Here is a 20,563-nt window from a genome sequence, read left to right as displayed (position 1 = left end):
GCATAGCTGCCAACTTTTGAAAATGAAAATTCGGGAGATTTTCGCGCAAACCCGTATTTTATGCTTAAACCACTCCCTAATAAATAAAATAGGGATTTTCCAAATAAAAAGGGATTTTCCAAGCATAAAAGTTAAAGCGTAGGGAATAAAATCCCTACTCAAAAACTGAAGTCAAATTAAAATAGGTATTTTACACACATGGAAGTTAAACCATTGGGAATAAAATCCCTACGCAAAAAACAAGTGAAATTGGAGGACAAAACTTCAATAGTGATCTAAAATATACATATTGTGTTCAATCAGAAACGATGTGAACAAACATTCTGCGCGAATGACTCCAAAATCATCGGAAGATGAAAGAAAAAAGCGTCAATTTTTGAAGAACCCAAGTTTGAACCCATTTATGAAGTAGGGAATTTTTAGGGTCAATCAGGGATTTTTTGTGATTTTCTTAAAAATTCGGGAGATTTAAGAACTTTTCGGGAAGTCGAGCGATGAAGCTAAAATTCGGGAGACTAGGCAGCTATGTCATAGCATTCTTCAAAGATAGATGCATCTGGAATTTTATTAAATTAGTATACATATATATAAATTTGTATAAAAAGAACAGCAAGTCGAACAACTGCAATCAACAAAATGATGAATTGTGTTTTAAAAATCAAAGTCTAAATTGATATTGTAGCTTCCTTAGCACATCTGGATAACCACGTTGATAACCAAAGTTCCATTGGTGGCAGTCCATTCGTGTGCATTGGATGTCACAAGTTGTAGTCATGTAGGCCTTACCATGACAAATCAATGTCATGTTTGAGTCACATCGAGTCTTGGTCTAAGTCAGCTAATGTTCAGACACCCAAGCGTTTTAGCTTGTTCTAGGTGCATATTTCTGTTCCATAAGTATCCTACAAAGGGCCGCAACTAGGGGGGAGCAGGCGGGTCTTGTACCCCGGGCATTGGACCCGAGGGGGGTGCAAATGTCATTCTGAAACCTCTCCTTCAACATTACAAGGGGGCATCAAAATGCACACTTGCTCCAGGTGACCAAGCATCTAGTTGCAGCACTGATTCTACATCTGAATTCTTCTGGACAAATAGGAGAATTTCATCATTCCTGAAGCTACATCAGCTGACTTGCTTGATTACGAGTGGGCATTGATTCAATACATTCTTATATTTTTTTTATTGTTTCTCCAACAGAAGGTCCATTTAACACCATAATTTTCATAAATTTCCAGTACCCCTATGTGTAAATTGTAGACTCTCCCTGGTATCAGCTTTACGTGTCTGGAAGGCTGAAATTCATCCTGCTTCTCCCATAGTCAACCCTTCTTGTCATGCAGCAAATATAGGTTACTATCTAAAAATTGAATCAAATTTTGAATGACATCTGATCAAAATGAAACACTGATGCGAGTGGACATTGGCGGACACAGTGCCATAGCGAGTCCGTAGCACCACATCCTCAGGGAATGTGCTAATGAATTTTTGGGGCCACAGTCGCACAAATATACAGGAGTAGTGTTGCTGAGAGTATCGTCCCAAGGGATTGGAAACTGGCTAACGTTGTTCCGATATTTAAGAAGGGTAGTAGAGAAGTGGTGTCTAATTACCGTCCAGTGAGTTTGACGAGCTCCCTCTCGAAAATTTTGGAAATTATCATCAAAAGGCAGTTTGTGAAGTGGATTGACAAGAATTATGTATTGTTGGATAATCAGCATGGGTTCAGGAAGGGGAAGTCATGTGTAGCTAACCTCCTTTGCTTCTATGACCACGTGACTAAGGCTTTGGGTAAGAGCAAAAATGTAGATGTTGTTTACCTTGATTTCCAGAAGGCATTCGATCGGGTCCAACATGGCAAACTCTTGAAGCGTTTACACAAGATTGGAATAGGGGGCAACTTGCTGAACTGGATAGAATCGTGGTTAAGAGATAGGTCGCAACGAGTTATGGTGAACGGGGAATTCTCTGGTTGGACATCCGTCACAAGTGGAGTTCCTCAAGGAAGTGTCCTTGGCCCCATACTTTTTTCACTTTTTATCGATAAACACGATCAGGGTATCGATGGGATTACTACCGAATTCCCAGATGATGTGAAGCTAATGGGGGTAATCGGGAATGAAAGCAATAGGGAGTTGCTCCAGACCAACTTAAACAGGATTGCAGCATGGGCAAATGAATGGAGCATGACGTTTAGCGTTGATAAGTGCATGGTCGCTCATTTTGGTTCAAACAACCCACGGTTCTCTTACGAGTTGAATGGTGACACTATCTCTGATGCAACTAGGTTCACCGATTTGGGAATTCTCATTGACGAGTGACTTAGGTTTTCTGAACATTGTTCAGCGGTGGTCAAAAAAGCGAATAGAATGCTTGGTCTCATTTTTAAAAAGGTCTCTTCGCGTTCTCCTAAAGTCATTCTTCCGCTTTTTCGAGGCTTAGTTCGTCCTGGACTGGAGTATGCTGTAAGGTTTTGGAGACCATACCTACAGAGGGACACAGACTTGGTTGAAGGGGTGGTGCCGAGAAGAGATACACGTGTCCTTATTGTGAGGTTTGAGTTATGAATAAAGATTTAATTTTTTTGAATATGTTCACATTGAATGAATGTGAGGTGTCTGGAAGATATGATTGAAGTTTACCCAAAATTCCAAAACGAACACGGCTATACACGTTTCAGAACTATATGAAGTTCCTGCATCAAAAACAAACAAAGAAAAAAGAAAATATTGAAAAAACTCCTTATAGCGGGAGTTACTCGCTGTTGTAGACAAGAGTCAAATTCAAAATTTTGAATTTGAGTCAATTCATTTCAAATTTGACTCTTGTTTACAACAGCGAGTAACTTCCGCTATAAGGAGTTTTTTCAATATTTTCTTTCTTCTTTGTTTCTGCTACTGATGAAGGAACTTCATATAGTTCTGAAATGCGTATAGCCATGTTCGTTTTGGAATTTTGGGTAAACCCAAACATCGATTATTTAATCGTATTATCAAACCCAAAAGGTAATCCAATTCTATGATTGAAGTGTCCAAAATTTTCAACGGTATGGATAGGATGAACCATGATCTATTAATTCACCGTGATTCAACTGCTTTTACAAGAGAACACCATTTTGAAAGGGACAATTCTAGGTTATGGTGTTGTTAACTAGCTTGTACCAGTTAAAATTGAAATAGAAAATAGAGGGATTATTTAAAATCATTATTTTCAAATGTATTTAAAATTGATAGTTTAGAGCAGTGGTTCTCAACCTTTTTTTGTCATGACCCCCTTTCAACCATTTTGCATTTCTGTGGTCCCCCCCTTGCGAACATGACTAACTTTCTACCCCCTCCCCCGTTTTCCCATTAGACGATAGTTATTCAAAAATTGTCTGAAGTGTAAATATTTTTGAATTTAATTATAATTATTAATAATATAACGAAAAAGCAAAATAAACAGAATACAGTAAAAAAAATAGAATACATTTTAATCAATGTAAACTCTCGGCTTGAAGACGGTACGCCATCAAGTTATTGTACTGCATGAAATTTGTATTATTTCCAAATTAGTTTTTTTTGTGTAAATGATTATGGTTTCATTGAGAAATGTCAGTTGTAGCTTCTAAAATACGCATTCTTGGAATGATAAAACGGCAAAAACTGGTAGCAAGCAGTTTGTTAATTTTATTCTCTTCATGCGGATAAAAGTAGTAACAAGGGAGTAGCCACACAAATGAATCACAATTGAAAAGTTCAACCTTTCACATCGTTTTCAACAATAATACATGTACGAAGGATATAGGTTTATGTTGTAGTCCTGCTATGAATTTAAAAAAATGAACTAAAATACGTGTGAAAATTTTTAAAATATTTGTTTGAACCATTTCATTCCAGAGAAATCATGTACGCAGTGACAAAACTGTTAGTGTGAACATAAGAATGATTCATTAGGGGCTGTTCAAGCATTATGTCATCATCGATGGGGGGGGGGGGGGGGGGGTTTCTGATTTGCTGACTTTTGATGACAAGGGGGGGAGGGGGGTTTGGATAATGCTTACATAATCAACCACCCCTTATGAAAATATGAGTTAGGATTCAGAGGGGCAGAGCTCATGATGAAATTTTGCTAAGGGGGGGAGGGCTAAAAATTTGCTTACGTAATACTTGAATGGCCCCTTATCAGGATTTTAAGCCCAAGCCCATCGGAAAATATGAATAATCAGATTCTCAAATAAGAAAATTATCAGTTTGTTGACTTCAATATCGAAACAATGAAAATCTGATTTTTTTTCGTTGGATGAAAAGCTACCTTCAAGTGGCTTTTTGGTTCATAATGTGGCCACTCTCTCGCAGGCAGACAAAGCAACGTGGGAGTTGGCTTAAGCACAACACAATATTTCACATAACAGTTCGCACTATATTTAATATACAGGGCGCAAAGGTAACGGGGCATATGACATTTTACTGGCGAACCATTGGTCCTAGAGGCATAATTCCAGTTGGAAAAAGTACCCGAATAATGTGCAGTACACAGATATTTGATTCATATTGCCAGGGGTTGCATAATTATCAAAATAAAAATGTCAACTTTTTATATGTACACCCTGTGCCCCAAAACCCAGTTCGAAAGTAGTTTCTCTGTCTCCAACAAAATTCAACATTTCTAAGTGCATTATTCCCCGAGATCTTCGAAGAAAAAAACAGCATTAGATGCGGGGAAACCATTTTATTCGCATTTAACGATGTTTCTTCCCAAATATCCTCAATTTTTCGAATTTGCTTGTCTCTGTGAATATTGCACTTAGAAACGTGAAATTATTTTAGTTGGCATCGGGAAAAAAAGAGCAACACCTTCTTAATTGGGTTCTTTGCCACACGGGGATGGTATAAAAAGGTTTTTTTAATTTTATAGCTATACAACCCCTTACAACATGAATGACATATGACACGTGAATTGGATACTTTTTCTAGTTGGGTATGTCTCTAACATTAATGGCTCACCAGTTAAGTGCCATACGCCCTGTTACCCATGCAGCCTTCAAATACACGTAAAAAAATAGCTTGAGACGAAATACAGTCGACTCTCATTGTAACAAATACCATTACAACAGGAAAAATATCGTTTTAATGAAAACTTTTCTAATCCCTCACATAGGTTTACATAGGAACAATATAAAAATCTGGAATTCCTTTGTAACGAAATTTCGTTATTACGAAGTGATTTCTCGGGTCTCTTGGAGTTCCGGTCTAATGGGTTCAGGGTTGTCAAATTTGCTCCCCGGGTATATACCCATTCCCCCCCCCCCCCGGGCTGGGTTGTTTAGCCTAAAAAGCCCGGGTTTTTTTGGGAATATTGTTTGTTTTCGAAGAAAATGTGTTACTTTCAGGTTAAAATTTTAGTTTGAGCTTATGTATTCCAAAAATTGCCGCATAGTGCAGTGTTTAGAATATGTATATTTTGAAATATTTTTTAATGATTTTTTAGGAACAAAAATGTGATAATAAATAATTTCTTGGAATCACAAACACCCTTTTTTATAATTCTTCTACCTTTTTATGTAAGCATTTAGATATGAGATCCACATATTAAAATATTTTACAAGAAATCGCAAAGAGAAAATTGTAACCATGGACATTAGTTTAAAAAATATACCTGATATATGTGATAAGCATACCTACAGAAATTTATTTATAATACACAATAATTTTTCACACACACCCACAAATCCTTGTATAAATAAATTGAAGCATCTGTGAAGAAGTAAACCAATGTATGTAAACTGAATTTTCATTCAAAAATATTTACATGTTTTTGCAATACCTTTTTATAAGTTTATACAGGTACATCAGACTTTCATAACTGAAATATCAAGAGACAAAAATAACATTATCTCATAATGAAAAGAAAATAACTGTGGGATTCTTGAATTGAACATTGGCAACGAACACCTGCAATTGAAACAGAATAAAAAGTATAGTTTTTCTTATGTGAAAATAACACCTAAGCAGAAAATAAGCCTTAGCTTGAATTTTCAAGATGCTGATAATACAAACCCGACCCAGAAAATTTGCCTTAAAATCGTCAGCCAGGTGAAGGCATTCTGTAGGTCTATTGCTATACATGACAGGTTTCTTGTACAAAGTGATATTAATATATAATAATGTTATTGACATTTATGTTTAATGATAATTCAAGTAGGGATATTCTTCAACAGTGAGGAATTTAAGAAAAAGAGAAGCATGAGAGAGATTTTTTAGCTCCTGAAAGTTTGGATTCGATTATAAAAAAAAAAACTGGTTCGGGTTACATAGCTGAAAGGTTTTATTTTTGACTTATCAGGACACTTTGGGTTACATTTTCTGCGGGGCCTGAAAAATTTGGAGGAAAAAAAAAATTCAAGCACCATTATGATTTCTCAGAATTTTCATTATCTCCAAATTCATTTATTTTATCACAAAAAATTTTCTTGCTGCAGTTCTGCATACAACTCAAGGTTCAGATGTAATTACACAGAAGTGGGTGTGTTTGTGTGTGAACAATTATTGAATTGGAATTGACCAAATTTTTGCAAGTTTCATTGTGCAGCTCTTCGCATGCTTTGTCAGAACAAAATGACCCAGAATTTACCATGAAGAGGTGGCTGCACATCGAGTTCCACCTACACTCTATCCAATCAACCATCCAAAGTAGGAGAGTGTATGTAATTTACATTATAGTTACCAAAATTGTGTGACTAGGATTTACTGGTTTACAGTTTCTTCTTTTAATTCTTTTCCAAGTGTTCACGTTTAAAGTCTAACTTTTGCACAATGAAACTTGAAACATCAATGTTATGATTTAAATCAACCTAAAAACATTTACTGTCCACAAATAGCAGTCCCGTATCAGTCTCACCCTCTTTTTTGCCTTCAAGCTGCTATCCATGAGTGGATGAAGGTGGAATCTAATTCTCTTTGTTGTGGCACAAAAATCTTCTCTCACACGTAAACGATCAAGTAAGGTAAAGTTGGAACGAAGTATACTCTTAAAGGCACTAAACACATCGTGATCAATACAGCAAAAAAATTGAGTGACACACTGAAGATCACCAGAATCTCCATTTCGGCAGCGGAATGGATGAGCAATGTCGATCATCAGACAGTCGGCACCAGACATCTGTAGCTTTTTTTTCACAATATCACGCACGATGGAGTACCAGTCCTGGGCATCATCAGAGGGTGGAATCTGTACATTCTCCAGGATTAGATTATTTCTTCTATTGTAGTCCTCAGCTTAGTCTAGGCGTCTCTGGATCATCATCAGATCAGATCTCAATTTTTCGTTAGCTGCTCTAAGGTCTGATCTTTCCCGGCTAGCTCTCTCAAGGTCATCTGTGATTTTCAATAGCTTCCCACCCAAAGCATCAATTCTGACAGTAACATCTGCAAGGGTCTCAGAATTAGCCAGCATTATAAATTTGAGGTCCATCAGCATGTCAGCAGTGTTAGCACCTGTTCCACGATGGGCGGGAAGCGAATCAGTTGAATTTTGCCTTTGACATTTTTCAAAGGTACACATGGCCTGAGGGGGTGAACGAAGCAGTCGATTTGCAGGCGAAAAAATTTTGTCAATGTTTTTGCTCTGTTTTTTAGGATTCCCCATTACAGAACGTTGTACAGAGATTCTGATCAATAAATCTGAGAGAACCTGAGAAATTAATAGCAAGAACAGATAAACATGACGAAATAAATAAGCAAGTAAAGAAAAAAAAAGATAGAAATATATCAAGATGGTGTCGGAGCAAAATAAAAACGTGGCCTTTTCTCTACTGAGCAGGTGTTGACATCAAAACTTTATTTCTGCACACCTTTTTATTGTAACTATCAGAAATTGTTTTTGTTACACTTTCTTCAAAAAGAAAGAAATTCAAAACCTTGATATAAGTTTTAAAAAGAGCACTTCAGTAATTGATATCTTGCAGTGCTGTTGCACACACTTGTTCAAGTCTGGTCCTGGAATGTAAATCAGCTATGATTCTAAGTAAACATTAACTTGCTAACATCTTTTCAGACAGCAACAGCACAGAAAATTATAATTGACTGATCTTAAATCTTCAATTTGTGATGGCAATAATTTTATAAGGATAGTCTGTAAATTTTACCCTGAATTTAATAGGATGTCTTAACAATGAGGAAAGGGGGGGGGGTGATAAGAAAAAAAAATTATGAAAAGGCAAATAAGATTGGGAACTCTGTGCTGGTTACCATCGTATCAACAATCACAATCGCAAGAATGGTGCAGTGGTAAGATACTCGTCTACTACTGTCAGGTCGGCTAGTTTGATTCAGGGGTAGAGCATAGATAAGAAGTTACTTCCTACCAAATCTGAGGTGACCACCAATCAATGACACTTTAATTCCCCACCCAACTCTATCAGTAGTAAATTGGTATATGGTGATATAACAGTTTACGTGTATGAAAGAAGTAGTCACAGCAGTGATAATGCAGATTAGATTCAGATGATGATTCATATTAAAAATTTATGCATTTATTAGGCATTTTTTTTAAAGGGGATTATGCACATAGCTATTACATGAAGCTATTCTGTGCATTCTTTATAACTATGAAAAATTATGTTTACAATGAAATTACTAAATTCTGTAACAATATTTAGTAATATTCTTCAGGGCACGTGTTATTAAGCCTGACTGGGCATGTAAATTTTTGGAGATTAGTCCAGTCCTGGTTGCAATGTGCTTTTGGTAACAATAGCTACAACACTAGAAACTAGCATCCACATCTAACAAACATTGGGATGATGATGGCAATTCTGTAGAAAAAAAACAAATGAACTACTAAATAAATTACAAGAGGTTGTTTGGTAAAATGAAAACATTTTGAACAAATACTAACCATTGTATCTTTACTTTCTGAACATGCTTCATACATTTTGCTATCAAATAAAACTTCATTGTTGCTTAGTATTATAAAAAGAAAATATGAAATAATGATTCAGCTCAACAATACATTAGTAAAAATAGTCTGGATAAAGTTCAACAAAAATTCTGAATGTTCTGAAATGGAACTGAAGAAAATGCTGACAATGCTGCCAATTGAGTCAGAAATGAGTGAGATAAGAAATCGTCTACACTTAAATGGGATTTTACATACAAATAAAAATTGAAATTGTTAAAAAAATATATTTTTCATGTCTCTAACACTTCCAGGTGTTTATACACAGTGCAGTGGGATTCTGTCAAATTGTCCAAATTTGATAGAAAAAGCACCTCATTTTTTGTTGAGTTTAGTGAACCAGTTGTTGAAATAGCACTTGTAATCAGGGTTCTCTCTGAGGGTATGAACATAGTGGCGGCTGGTTTTAGATTCTGCATTGTGGATTGCTGAAAAAATCTGAGAAATTAAGGTTTTTTCCTATGTTTTTTAATCATTTGTAATGATGCCAACTTGCAAAATCATAAACCAGCATGAGTTATGTTTGTTCGCTAAGGTGGGAACCTGAACAGCCATCTAAGTTAGAGAGCAGTCTACCAGTTAGACAATGGTTGTTAAATTATTTAACTCTCGCCATTGATTTTTACACAAAGATTTTTTTTAATCATCAAAGAATGAAGTACATATTTATTTATATTTATACATATTTATTCAGGGCTTCACAAATTCTAAAAGCCCTGTAAATAAAAAAATGGTACTTGCACCTGAAATTTTTTGAATGATTGATTACTAAATCAGAATCCGAGCACAACACAAAATTTTCAGAAATCATGTTAGCATATCTGTCAACATAGAAATACAGTGAGGTCACCAAGCTAAGAAAAGTTGTATGAGAAACATTATATTTTCATGTTTCTTCAAAAAATGCATAGTTCTTAAAAAATTTATTTAACAGTTACGGTTACAGTGAGAAAATTTCGAAAATATCAAATGGCAACACCAAGTTTTTTGTATTGGAATGTGATCTCCATTGTGAAAAACCCTAAATAACGTTCGAACGGCAACTGTAGCATGAAAATCACCGGCGGTAGATAGGCTAAAAGTGAGGACAACCAATAAGGACAGAGAAGCAGCATAAAATAAAGCATTTTATTGTGTTTCACAAATTTTCCACATGACCTTGTGGAGGACTAATCAGGCTGGGATCTCAGACGAAGAAACGGTGTGACAAATGAAACAACATTAATGCTCTGGTGCACGGCAAAGTCCTTTTTACTTTTTCCTTGCCTAGCTCCGAGGATTTTCGTGCTACAGGTGCCATTCCAACACTATTTAGTGTTTTTCAGTATGGAGATAGCATTCCAATACAAAAAACTTGGTGTTGCCATTTGATATTTTCGAAATTTTCTCACTGTAACCGTAACTGTTAGAGTGACACTGTTGTTTTCAATATCATTCTTGAGCGCATACATCAAAATACCTTATGCCAAAATTTCATTCAGTTTCTGTGAATGGTATGATTGTTAGGGGGCCCATATGTTGGGATAGTTTTTTTATAATCACCCCATATATATGTATGTATCTACTAAATTTTTTTCTCAATTTGTCAATCCCTTTTTGTATTTATTATAATAAATATAGCTTATTAATATATATAATTTATTAATCAAGACATTACATCACCAACCTTACCATTACACCAACATTAGAGCCAAGAATATACAGCTGATCATCCAGTAGTATCTTTTTATTGTAATGATCGATGATAAAATTAATTGCTGAATGGCGAATCAGGGGATTATAGAGTATGCACTTCCATAGGCAGTCATAAAAATATTCTTTTCCCACACTTTCACATATCTTCTGCAGTAGAACATTTGTTCTAAAATGAAAATGAAAGACTATTAAAAAAAATACTTGAAAAGATAATTGAACACAGAAACTGAAATTTAAATGAATAATCTTATATTTACCAAAAATCATTTTTACATTTCAAATTATTATAAACCACATATAATTTGAACCAAGATTATATGCACTTTGACCTTGGAAGACCAGACACACAATGCTTGTCTTCAAAGGTCAAAGTGAATATAATCCTGGCTCTAAATCATGGTTCGTACTCTTCCAACGAAAAAAAATTCAAGGACTATTCAAGCACTTTTCAAGGTAAAACTTAAAAATTCAAGGACTTTTTTTACAAACGCATATTTTTCACATGAATAGGCACATATTTAATTTTGATTAAAACTTTCAGAGATTACATTTCTACCTACTTTATTTCACATCATCCGTAATGAATAAAAGAGGCCACATACACATATGTCATACAAAACATATGACACATTGAATAACACAGTTCGTGCCTGTCAATTTCCTCATTGAAACGTAGTTTAGTCTCTAAATATTGCAATTAATTTTCTTTTAAAGACTAAAAAAATAACTCTTCTAAAGATAGAAAAAGATTAAATTATTTCTTTCATTAATTTTATTTCTTTCTTACTCAAGGAATAATTGCTTTTATCAATTCTGGATTTGTTTCTTTCGCTAATGCTGAAATTCTTTCTTTCATTAATGCTGAATTCTTTTATTGATTCTAAAATTATTTCATTAATTCTGGAATCATTGCTTTATTAATTTTGGAATTATCTCTTTTATCAATGCTGAAATTGTCTCTCATTAATTCTGGAATGTCTCTCATTAATGTTGGAATTATCTTTCATTAATTCTGTAGTTTTTTCTTTCATTAATTCTGGAATTCTCTCATTAACTTTGGAATCATATCATCGATACTGAAATTATTTCTTTCATTTATTGTTTTAAACTCCTTTAAACAACTAACTATGGATGCCATTAGAAAATAATAGAGATGCGCCGACATTCAACGCATCACGTGATGTTCAAAGGAATGATGTAGACCACTGACGTCATACCAGCGCTGGTAATAGAGGGCGCAGGGGGGGGGGGATTAACTGCTCCGGGTGGCAATTTTTAGGTGAACACCGTTATAAAATTATCGAATTCCGAATTGGTGGGGGCGGCAAGACAATACAAAAATCCTAGTTATGGCCCTGCATCATACTCTCTCCAGTAATATAATAAGCTCAATGGATTTCAGCGCCGATTCACACATTGAAAGCGCCGATTCACCCATTGAAGCACAGCTTGCATTTGGCAGCATTTTTGCCTGGCACACTCAGCAACCAATCTTGATAGAAGGGGTTTTTCAGCCACAAGTAATTAAAAGTACACACACTTGTTACTCATCTTTTGATTTCTTTCTTTAAAGAACCTTGTACAAGCGCTTCATATCACTCTTAAATAAATATTTTGTTGACAGCATAGGCGGAGATACGGTGGGTGGGGGGGGGGGCAGCGTGAAAGGTGAAGTTGACTGATCTAATGTATATATGCATATATGAATTGACATCATCACCGTGCCCCCCCCCCCCCAGACTTCCAAGTCTATCTCTTGCATATGGTTGACAGTAATCAGCTCACTTACGGACCGAAAGGCTGAAATTATTTCGGCAAAAATTATGAAACTTTTCTAAGATATTTATTTTTCAAGTCCTCCAGAAAAAATACCTAGTACAAAAATTTAATGACTTCCAACGACTCGAAATACGTCTACATACGATCACAGGATACATGCTACCATAAAGCTGGGTTTTCCTAGAAGTGGGTTGTTGCAATACCTTCTAGAGCAGAAAAACTTCTACTCTAGAAGGAGATATTGGTTGTTGGGGGCCAGAGCATGCCGACTGAGCTGAACAACAAAAACAACGATCGGAAGTTCATTTTGAACTCTAGCTTTTATTCCATAAAAGTTGCAAGGAAAAAAACAAGATCATTTACGATCATAAAAAAAATAAATAAATAAAATGGCAGACAAATAGCAACCCGCAATCTCAGGGAGAAAATAAACAATCCCGACATACACGCGGAAAAAAACCAGCCTACAGTATAAAGCCGAGCTCCCGTGAGGGTGGAAGCACGCAGCCGGCGATTTACATATTGCGTCGGGCCGAGCGGTTCCACGTGCACAGAGAATAAAAAGAAGAAAAACATTCCAACATAAGTTTTTGGCGCCGCATGAACCGAGCTGGATCATTTCGCGTTGACAGAAATGTGTTACATAATCACACTACGCGTTTGTGTATTCCTACCCTGGAGCATCAGCTCACGGCCCTGGCATCAGCTACTCTGTCATCTGCATGCTCCGGTTTGAAGGGAAGCACCGAGCTCGATGAAGGGAAGCGAAAGAAAACAAAAATGAAGAGAAGATCGGTAAAACGAGTGACACACAACGCATTTGCCTCCTCCAGAAGCAGTCGGCCAATCACACCCAACGTAAAACACTGCCGTGAGGTTTGTTACGCTCTCTAGGAAAACAGTCGAGCTTGTTTCCTTATTACTGGTAAGTGGAAGCCGTGTCACGCTGGGCGATTCACTTTGCACGTGGCACAGAAAACCTGCTCCTACGAAAACCCGGCTTAAGAATAATGGGGGGGGGAGGGGGGAAACGTGCTTTAAATCCAATTATCCAGGGTTATTGGCTGCTAAGGCATCCCTGTGCTTTGCCCTTTTTATGGACGTCACTTACGGAGTAAAAAAGAAAGTGGTGAAAACTATTTCCAGAATTCTTAAAAAAAAAAATTTCAAGGAATCTTATGGATTTTCAAGGACTTTCAAAGTCTTGAAAATGAACTTTTTTTTTTTTTCAAGGACTTTTCAAGGTTTTCAAGGACCGTACGAACCATGTAAATATTATACTAAAAACACATGGGTTCCAATCATTTAAAATATAATAACTTGAATAAATGTAAGTCACACTGAAAGTGTGGCATTATATGCACTAAAAAGTAGCAAACTATACTATGAAAATATGCAAATATAGACTGAAAAAAAATCCTTAAAAAGTCATTGAAAAATGATAAATATCTACTTGAACTTAAAAAATATGCGTTTGAAAATTACACATACCTCAAAAAAAAAAAATGATGTTTTTAAAATAAGCACACTTATTACATATTTTCTATTTCTAAATAATGATATACACATAATGATTTACTAAAACAAATAGGCCTAGCCATTCAAATAATTTTTAAACTAAGGAATCTCTATCAACTGCTAATAGGAAGAAAACCTTTCTTGAAAAAAAAATAAATTATACACACACATCAGTAACAAAATCGAAATAGATTAAGAAATAGCTAATTTCTCACCTTAGATTTGAAATTTGCTAAAAAAAAAAAATTGGGGTAGGCTGTTACAGATATGGGCACTAATTTAGATGTGAATGCATACTTTGTGCCTTGAATCGTGTGGTAGGTGATGACTACCGTGATGAAATTTGGCACGAAAGTTTCAGATTCAGTAAAGTCTAGAAAGGTATAATAAAGATAGGCTATATAATCTCCCAATCAACTTTTCTTTCTAAAATCCTACATGACTTTTCTTTAATATCAACCTTTCCAACATTCTAATTAAACCTTTACATTTTTCTGTTCAACTTCACCACCCCCAAAAATTTCAACTAGAGATGGGACAAATATTTGGCCGGTATTTGGCTTATTTGCCAAATATTCGGTTTGGCTGAGTATCAGTCGGCTATTTGCCAATGACTGGCAGAATATCTAGCGTGATTTTTTACATACAAAACTCACATTATTTTTGTATGTAAATTTTTTATGTGTGCACATGTAATAGTGTAAGCCTCAATATATATATTGCATACATTTAAATTGAAATACTCTTTAAAAAATATTATGTTAATAAAAATATCTGTTACAGTCATCGGTCCTCTATAATTAGACTTGAAACACTCATTAGCAAAGTAATTATTTTTCTTGTTTTTACCGCTGATGCAAATCTAAGTTGAGCTTTTATTCTCTTTAGTTTAAAATATTTTTTGATTAGTTTAATAGTTTAATAAGTTTCATTTAGTTTAAACGTTTGATTAGCATATTAGCTAATTGGGTTTGCTCTTGATCATTACCTATAGTAATTTAAAAACTAGGGAATTAAATTATTTTCAACTTAAGCTATAGAAATAAACACTAAAGAAAAACTGATTATTAGAAATTTATATTAATAATAATAATTAATAATTGAACTCCTATTAGAAATTTAATAGAATGATTCTATTTTCACAAAAAATTAAATCAGAGTACATCTGTTTTTTCACTCCCAATTTTTTTAATTATTTTGTCACCTTTTTCTCATTTCGTTACTTTTCCATGATCGTAGACACCCTGGATTTACTGACAGCTTTTGTGCTGCAACTCCTGAAGGAATTCATCATTGCTGTTTTTTCAGTGCAATAATATATTCTTTCGCATACTTTTCTGTTCTGTAAAAGCATAGTTTCCCAACCTTTTTTGTCCCATCGCCCCCTTCTTCAGGAATTTTTTTCTCCCATCGCCCCCCAATTGCAATCTAACCCATAGGATCCTATGTTGTATACGAACGACGAACGCGCCGTTATATACGGAGAACGCACAGATTAAAATTATAACAAAAAACTTTTATTTATGAGATGAAGCAAAGGTAAGACTGACTCGAGCTGATACAAAAGAACATCTGCCTCAAAAGGCGGGACAAATAACATAGATAATAATTGTGTAAGCGGTGCCATCTAGTGGCGATACAGAGAAAAAGAATAATATAAAATACTACAGCTACATACACAAACATATGTTATACCCGTAGCTTCTACCGCTCCCCTGGAACTTTCCATCGCCCCCAAAGGGGTGTTAATGCCCACATTGGGAATCACTGTGTTAAAGAATGCATGAATGTTTCGTTAAGTACAGTAAGTCAGGGAAAATCGATACAATTTAAAAAATAATTAACATAAGAAATACATAAATCAAAGGAGTCAACTTTTTTCCATAAAAAAATGGCTGGGGAAAAACCGATTGAAGGGTTTTCGTTTGATTTTTAAGGGTTTGATTTTTAAGTCACCAGACAAGCTGCAAGGACTGGGCAGCCACAGAAACGTTAAAAAAAACATCTGGTCAATGTTTAATTTTTTTTCTTGTAGTTTATGTCCACAATGTATGTTTTGAGCAAGGTATGTTATAACTGAGGTAAAAAATATATAATACTTATAACATATATAAGTGGATGGGACAAAAAAATTGTAAAATATAAAACCCTATGTTATACCCACAGTGTATGTTGTATCCAGGATGTCATAAGTGTGCTCGACTTGTATATCAGCGCTGATGCACGTATTGCTGGTTGCACGTATTGCAGGGAAGTCAGAGACATCCCGGAGCCTTCCAGAATGTTGATCGGAATTTCATGCACAAGAGGTGAGAGAACAGCATTACAGCTCATAGACGACACTTTCAACACCTTCTTTGACCTGTGTTATTTGTTGAAATGTATATGCATTTATGTGGTATGCTTTTTGTGTACGCTATCATACCAGGAAAGCATTTCCAACTCTCCATTGCTATGTCATTCCGAATTGTCTAGGCACGCCCTACACTTCCTAGAAGTTCTTAAACCAGGTAACTGAGACACCCTGTATAAATTCTACATTTTTTGGATAAAGTTGTGGTCAGGTATACTGTACTGCTGTTCATTACAGCCAGATTGAGCTTCAATTTTTTTTATTTTATTTAGAGAGAAGTATTGAAAACAAAATCTCAATACACTAATTATGTAATTAGAATAAATTAGAAAAATCATATTTGTTGAAATTGACTACTGGTATCTTGGAATGACATTTTCTTTTGACACCGATAAAGTGTTAGAAAAGTGTTCGTTAAAACAAGATTTTTTTTGCTATAATGGTATTCGTTAAAACTGGATTCAACTGTAGTTCTTTTCAGCATTACACAAGGATCTGGAAGCAAAATCAATAGGACTTTCTCCTTTTTGATGAGACAACACAGCACCCAGTCCATCGCATGCTAAGATAACTGGCTTATTCTCATCAAAGTGCACAAGAACTGATGAACTTTGTAACAGACCTTTAGCACTTTGGGAAGCCTTCTCCTCCAGACTAGTCCACTTCCATGGTTGCTGTAGCTATAAGAGCTTGTAAAGTTGTGCTAACCTAGTTGCCATGTTTGGCAAGAACTTGGAATAGTGGGTGATAAATTCAAGGAAAGATCTATGCTCATTCACATTTTTAGGAGATGGAGTTTTCTCAATCGCCTACATCTTAGCATCCATTAACTGGATGCAAACCTTCTTTATCCACACGATGGCCTAAATCTTCCATAGAAGGTTGGAGAAACTGACACTTTACAAGATGCAACTTTGCAACAATGTCTTTCAATCTGGGGAACATTCAATGGCAGAACACAGTCCCTCTCTCAATGACTCAGCTTACAACGTATTGACTTCCAGGGTATTCTTTTTTAATTTCGATCTACAAACCCGTGCAAAATGCCCGATTTTCTTGCAACTGAAGCAAGTTGAGCTTTTGAACCAGTAGATGTTAGACAAATGTCGCAGGTTTCCACAATGATAACAGCCTTTGCTTTCTGGTGAAACACTTATTGATGCTGAAACTCCAGATGCTTTGCCAGTCAGTTTCTTTATACGTCAATGATGAAACTCAGATCCATTGCCTAGTTTCTTCTTGGGAGGCCTTTGCATCTGTATTTTGTGAACATTTTCAATTTCCATTGTCAGTTTAATCAAGTCCACCACATCTCTTTACTGCTTCCATCGAAACTGCTATTTCCATTGCGTGAGTGAGCGTTAGTCTTGGACAGCAACCTCCGCTGTATAGATCCATTGTGTATGCTGCAAACGATACGGTCGGAGAGTGTAGCATCTGTAGGACTATCCTGTAAATATTTAGAGAAGTCAAAGCCGTCCAGATATATTATTTTTCCTCATTGTTTTGGAGAGAAGTCAAAGTGACTTTTTGATTGAGGAGGTGAGTTCATGAACGGACGTGTTGTGTTTGCTCTTCGTGATTGAATTCTTTTTGTTTTGTGAATTTGTATTTTTTTTCTAAAAATTATCAAGTTAAGGAATATAGATTGGAAGACCGGCCTATTGTGTCTAACATTAGTGGTACCAGCATTGGGTTAGTTGTCATCGAACAAGGTCGGAAGGCGTTTTCTAACTTCATACCCGTATTGAAAGCTTAATTTCAAGTTGTCTTCAGTTATTTATATGGCGGCGTAAATTGAAGCCACCATAGTGTAACGTATCGGGATCCGATCCCTCTACGTTAATGGTGGTCTTGTCGTTATGTGGGAAATTCCTTCTTATTTTAGACCCCAGGGACCTCTCAGTTACCGGAAACCACCCGAGGACCCACTGGCGAACCGGTAAGGGCCAGAGTGTTCGATTAGTTCGGCAGTCGGCGGGTGGGGTCTTTCGGCTGTCGAACGAGAACGGGCCAGAGGTCGGGCTACTGATGTCCCACATAAATTAATTCCCCTCATGACGACGATGCCGCTATTTTCGTGGAGGGGTTTGATCCAATATATGTATAGTTGGGCGAGGCTTAGCCCAGTTTAAATTATTTTTATCGAAGAACTTCCCGGGGGAGTTGTTGCAAGTCTCGTTGTGCGGATACGAAAATATAGTGTTGTACTCACTTATTTTCGGCGGGGGGCTGCAGACCTCCGTCGGAACAATTCATTTCATATTGTTATGTTGGTAATGTTTACATAATCGGGAGAGTCTGATCAGCTCTCCGGATTATGTCATGTTGCCAGATTCCAATGTAATTAAATTGTAATGTTTATAATAGTGACGCATGAATATGCAAATTCGATAAATTTGTTGAGGCGAAAAGGCCATGCGAGGACATGTGGTCCCAAACTTCTTGTAAAAGGGGAGTATAAATTCCTCCCTCTTTGTCTCTCACATTGCGTTCGTCTAATCTTGTTCTGTTCAACTGAAGCCCTCTAGTAGGACGGTTCACCGTCTTACTACCGTATCTATTGGCCTTAGGCTGAATTGTTAAAATGCAATAATCTACATTATTTGAATCCGTTTTCCGGCAGGTCCGGAATCAAAATATAAAACAATCTTCACAGTCAAAGTTCTTCATTGCTGATCGAGGTGGTCCGGCCCTCAACCGAGAGGCCCCCGGAGCTGATCAAGGTGGTTCGGCCCTCAACCGAGAGGCCCCCGGAGCTGATCAAGGTGGTTCGGCCCTCAACCGAGAGGCCCCCTGGAGCTGATCAAGGTGGTTCGGCCCTCAACCAAGAGGCCCCCCGGAGCTGAGCAAGGTGGTCCGGCCCTCAACCGAGAGGCCCCCAGGAACTGATCAAGGTGTTCCGGTTCTCAACTGAGAAAACTCCTCTGGTATTTACGGAAAAGCTAACAACATCGGATGTCCGATCGCTGCACAGGTTGACTGTTGTTGATCATCAATTGGTGAGCCAGTATCTTTACTGCTAACGTCAAATAGAGGGCTCCAAGATATACTAATCCATTGTTAAAATTAACTAACCCATATAATTGAATAAATAATAATATTTCATGCGAAAGTTTGTTTCTAATCATTTTCCACTTGTCGTTTGCCACTTTATTGCTGGATATTTCGAACCGGGCAAGCAACTCCCATAAGGGACGTTGCAATTTTGGGGGCTCGACCGGGATCAGTAAGTGTGGCAAACCGCGGGTGGAAAGTACTTTCGCTAAAAAAAAAATTTTTTTTGATATTTAACATTGATTTTAGAGATGAATTCTAATAATCATAGTACGCCTAGAAATTTAGGTGATGATGTTCGTGTACAAATTGAACCGGAACCAAGTGGTTCACAATCGAATAATGGTTCACAAATGAACTTTACTTATCCAACAATGTCAAATCCTTATAACGAGACGCATGTAATACTTCCCCCGGCATTACCTTTAAATCCCGCAAATGCTTTGGTTCCATTGACCCAACGCAGTGTTGGTAGTCTTATATTTTCGGGTAGTGGAGAAGACGTTAGAAGCTTTTTATTAAAATGTGAATCGTATTTTAATCTTTACAGTGTTCCTAATAAGATCGAGTTAGTTGTAAGCACGTTTGAAGGTCGTGCTCAGGCCTGGTGGCAAACGATAGGCAGGCACGAATGGGAAAAATGGGGCCCCCATAAATCGTGGGAAAGTTTCAAGGGCTTGTTATTACAAACCTTTTCAAGGTATCATACCAGGGTTGAATTAGCTCGTGCTTTATTCTCTGAAAAGTTTTCGACGGGCTCGTACCTTGATTTCGTATTACATAAGTTAGATCTTTTTCAGTCGTTCGATTTAACCGTTCCGGAGTCGGACAAAATTGAACTTATAATGTCACAATTACCCTATAATGTGAGAACATTTTTGGAAGTTAGGAAGCCTAATTCTTTGCAACAATTATTTGTAATGTTAGATCAATTTCTTGCAACGCGTGAAAATGTTCAAATTGAATCTCGTAAAAATTTTGAATCTTGTGAAAATTGTGTTGAGAAATTTCAACCTGAAGTTAGAAAAAATTGTGTGGGACCTACACAAAATGTAGTACAACCTTCAAGACGGCCTTTTAGGACAAATAAATTTTTTCGACAAGTTACCTGTTTTGGTTGTGGTCAAATCGGCCATATTGTAAAAAATTGTAAATCAAATGGGAATCAGGGAAACTAGACCTGGGATACATGAGAAGGGGTAGTGTATCCATGGGTAAAAAGACCCC

The 20,563-nt window shown here is 36.4% G+C and overlaps 1 protein-coding gene across 6 annotated transcripts in view; it reads right to left on the bottom strand.

The window, feature by feature from the left end:
• Positions 1-20,563, bottom strand: part of LOC149069409 (protein DOP1A) — a 727,510-nt gene that overhangs the window by 681,463 nt on the left and 25,484 nt on the right. For all 6 annotated transcript variants that reach the window (XR_016195089.1, XM_089250153.1, XM_089250154.1 and 3 more), the window contains exon 4: positions 10,606-10,795. Coding sequence is in view for 5 of the 6 variants with exons in the window: in XM_089250153.1 (XP_089106279.1) it covers positions 10,606-10,795 (190 nt within the window). In the remaining variant the exon portion in view is untranslated. The remainder of the gene's footprint in view (positions 1-10,605; positions 10,796-20,563) is intronic.

This window comes from Pholcus phalangioides, unplaced genomic scaffold (assembly GCF_987345545.1).
Source record: "Pholcus phalangioides strain wild (caught in Gottingen) unplaced genomic scaffold, Ppha-v1.0 ptg000022l_1, whole genome shotgun sequence".
NCBI lineage: Eukaryota > Metazoa > Arthropoda > Arachnida > Araneae > Pholcidae > Pholcus > Pholcus phalangioides.
This window is presented reverse-complemented; position numbering and strand designations above follow the sequence as displayed.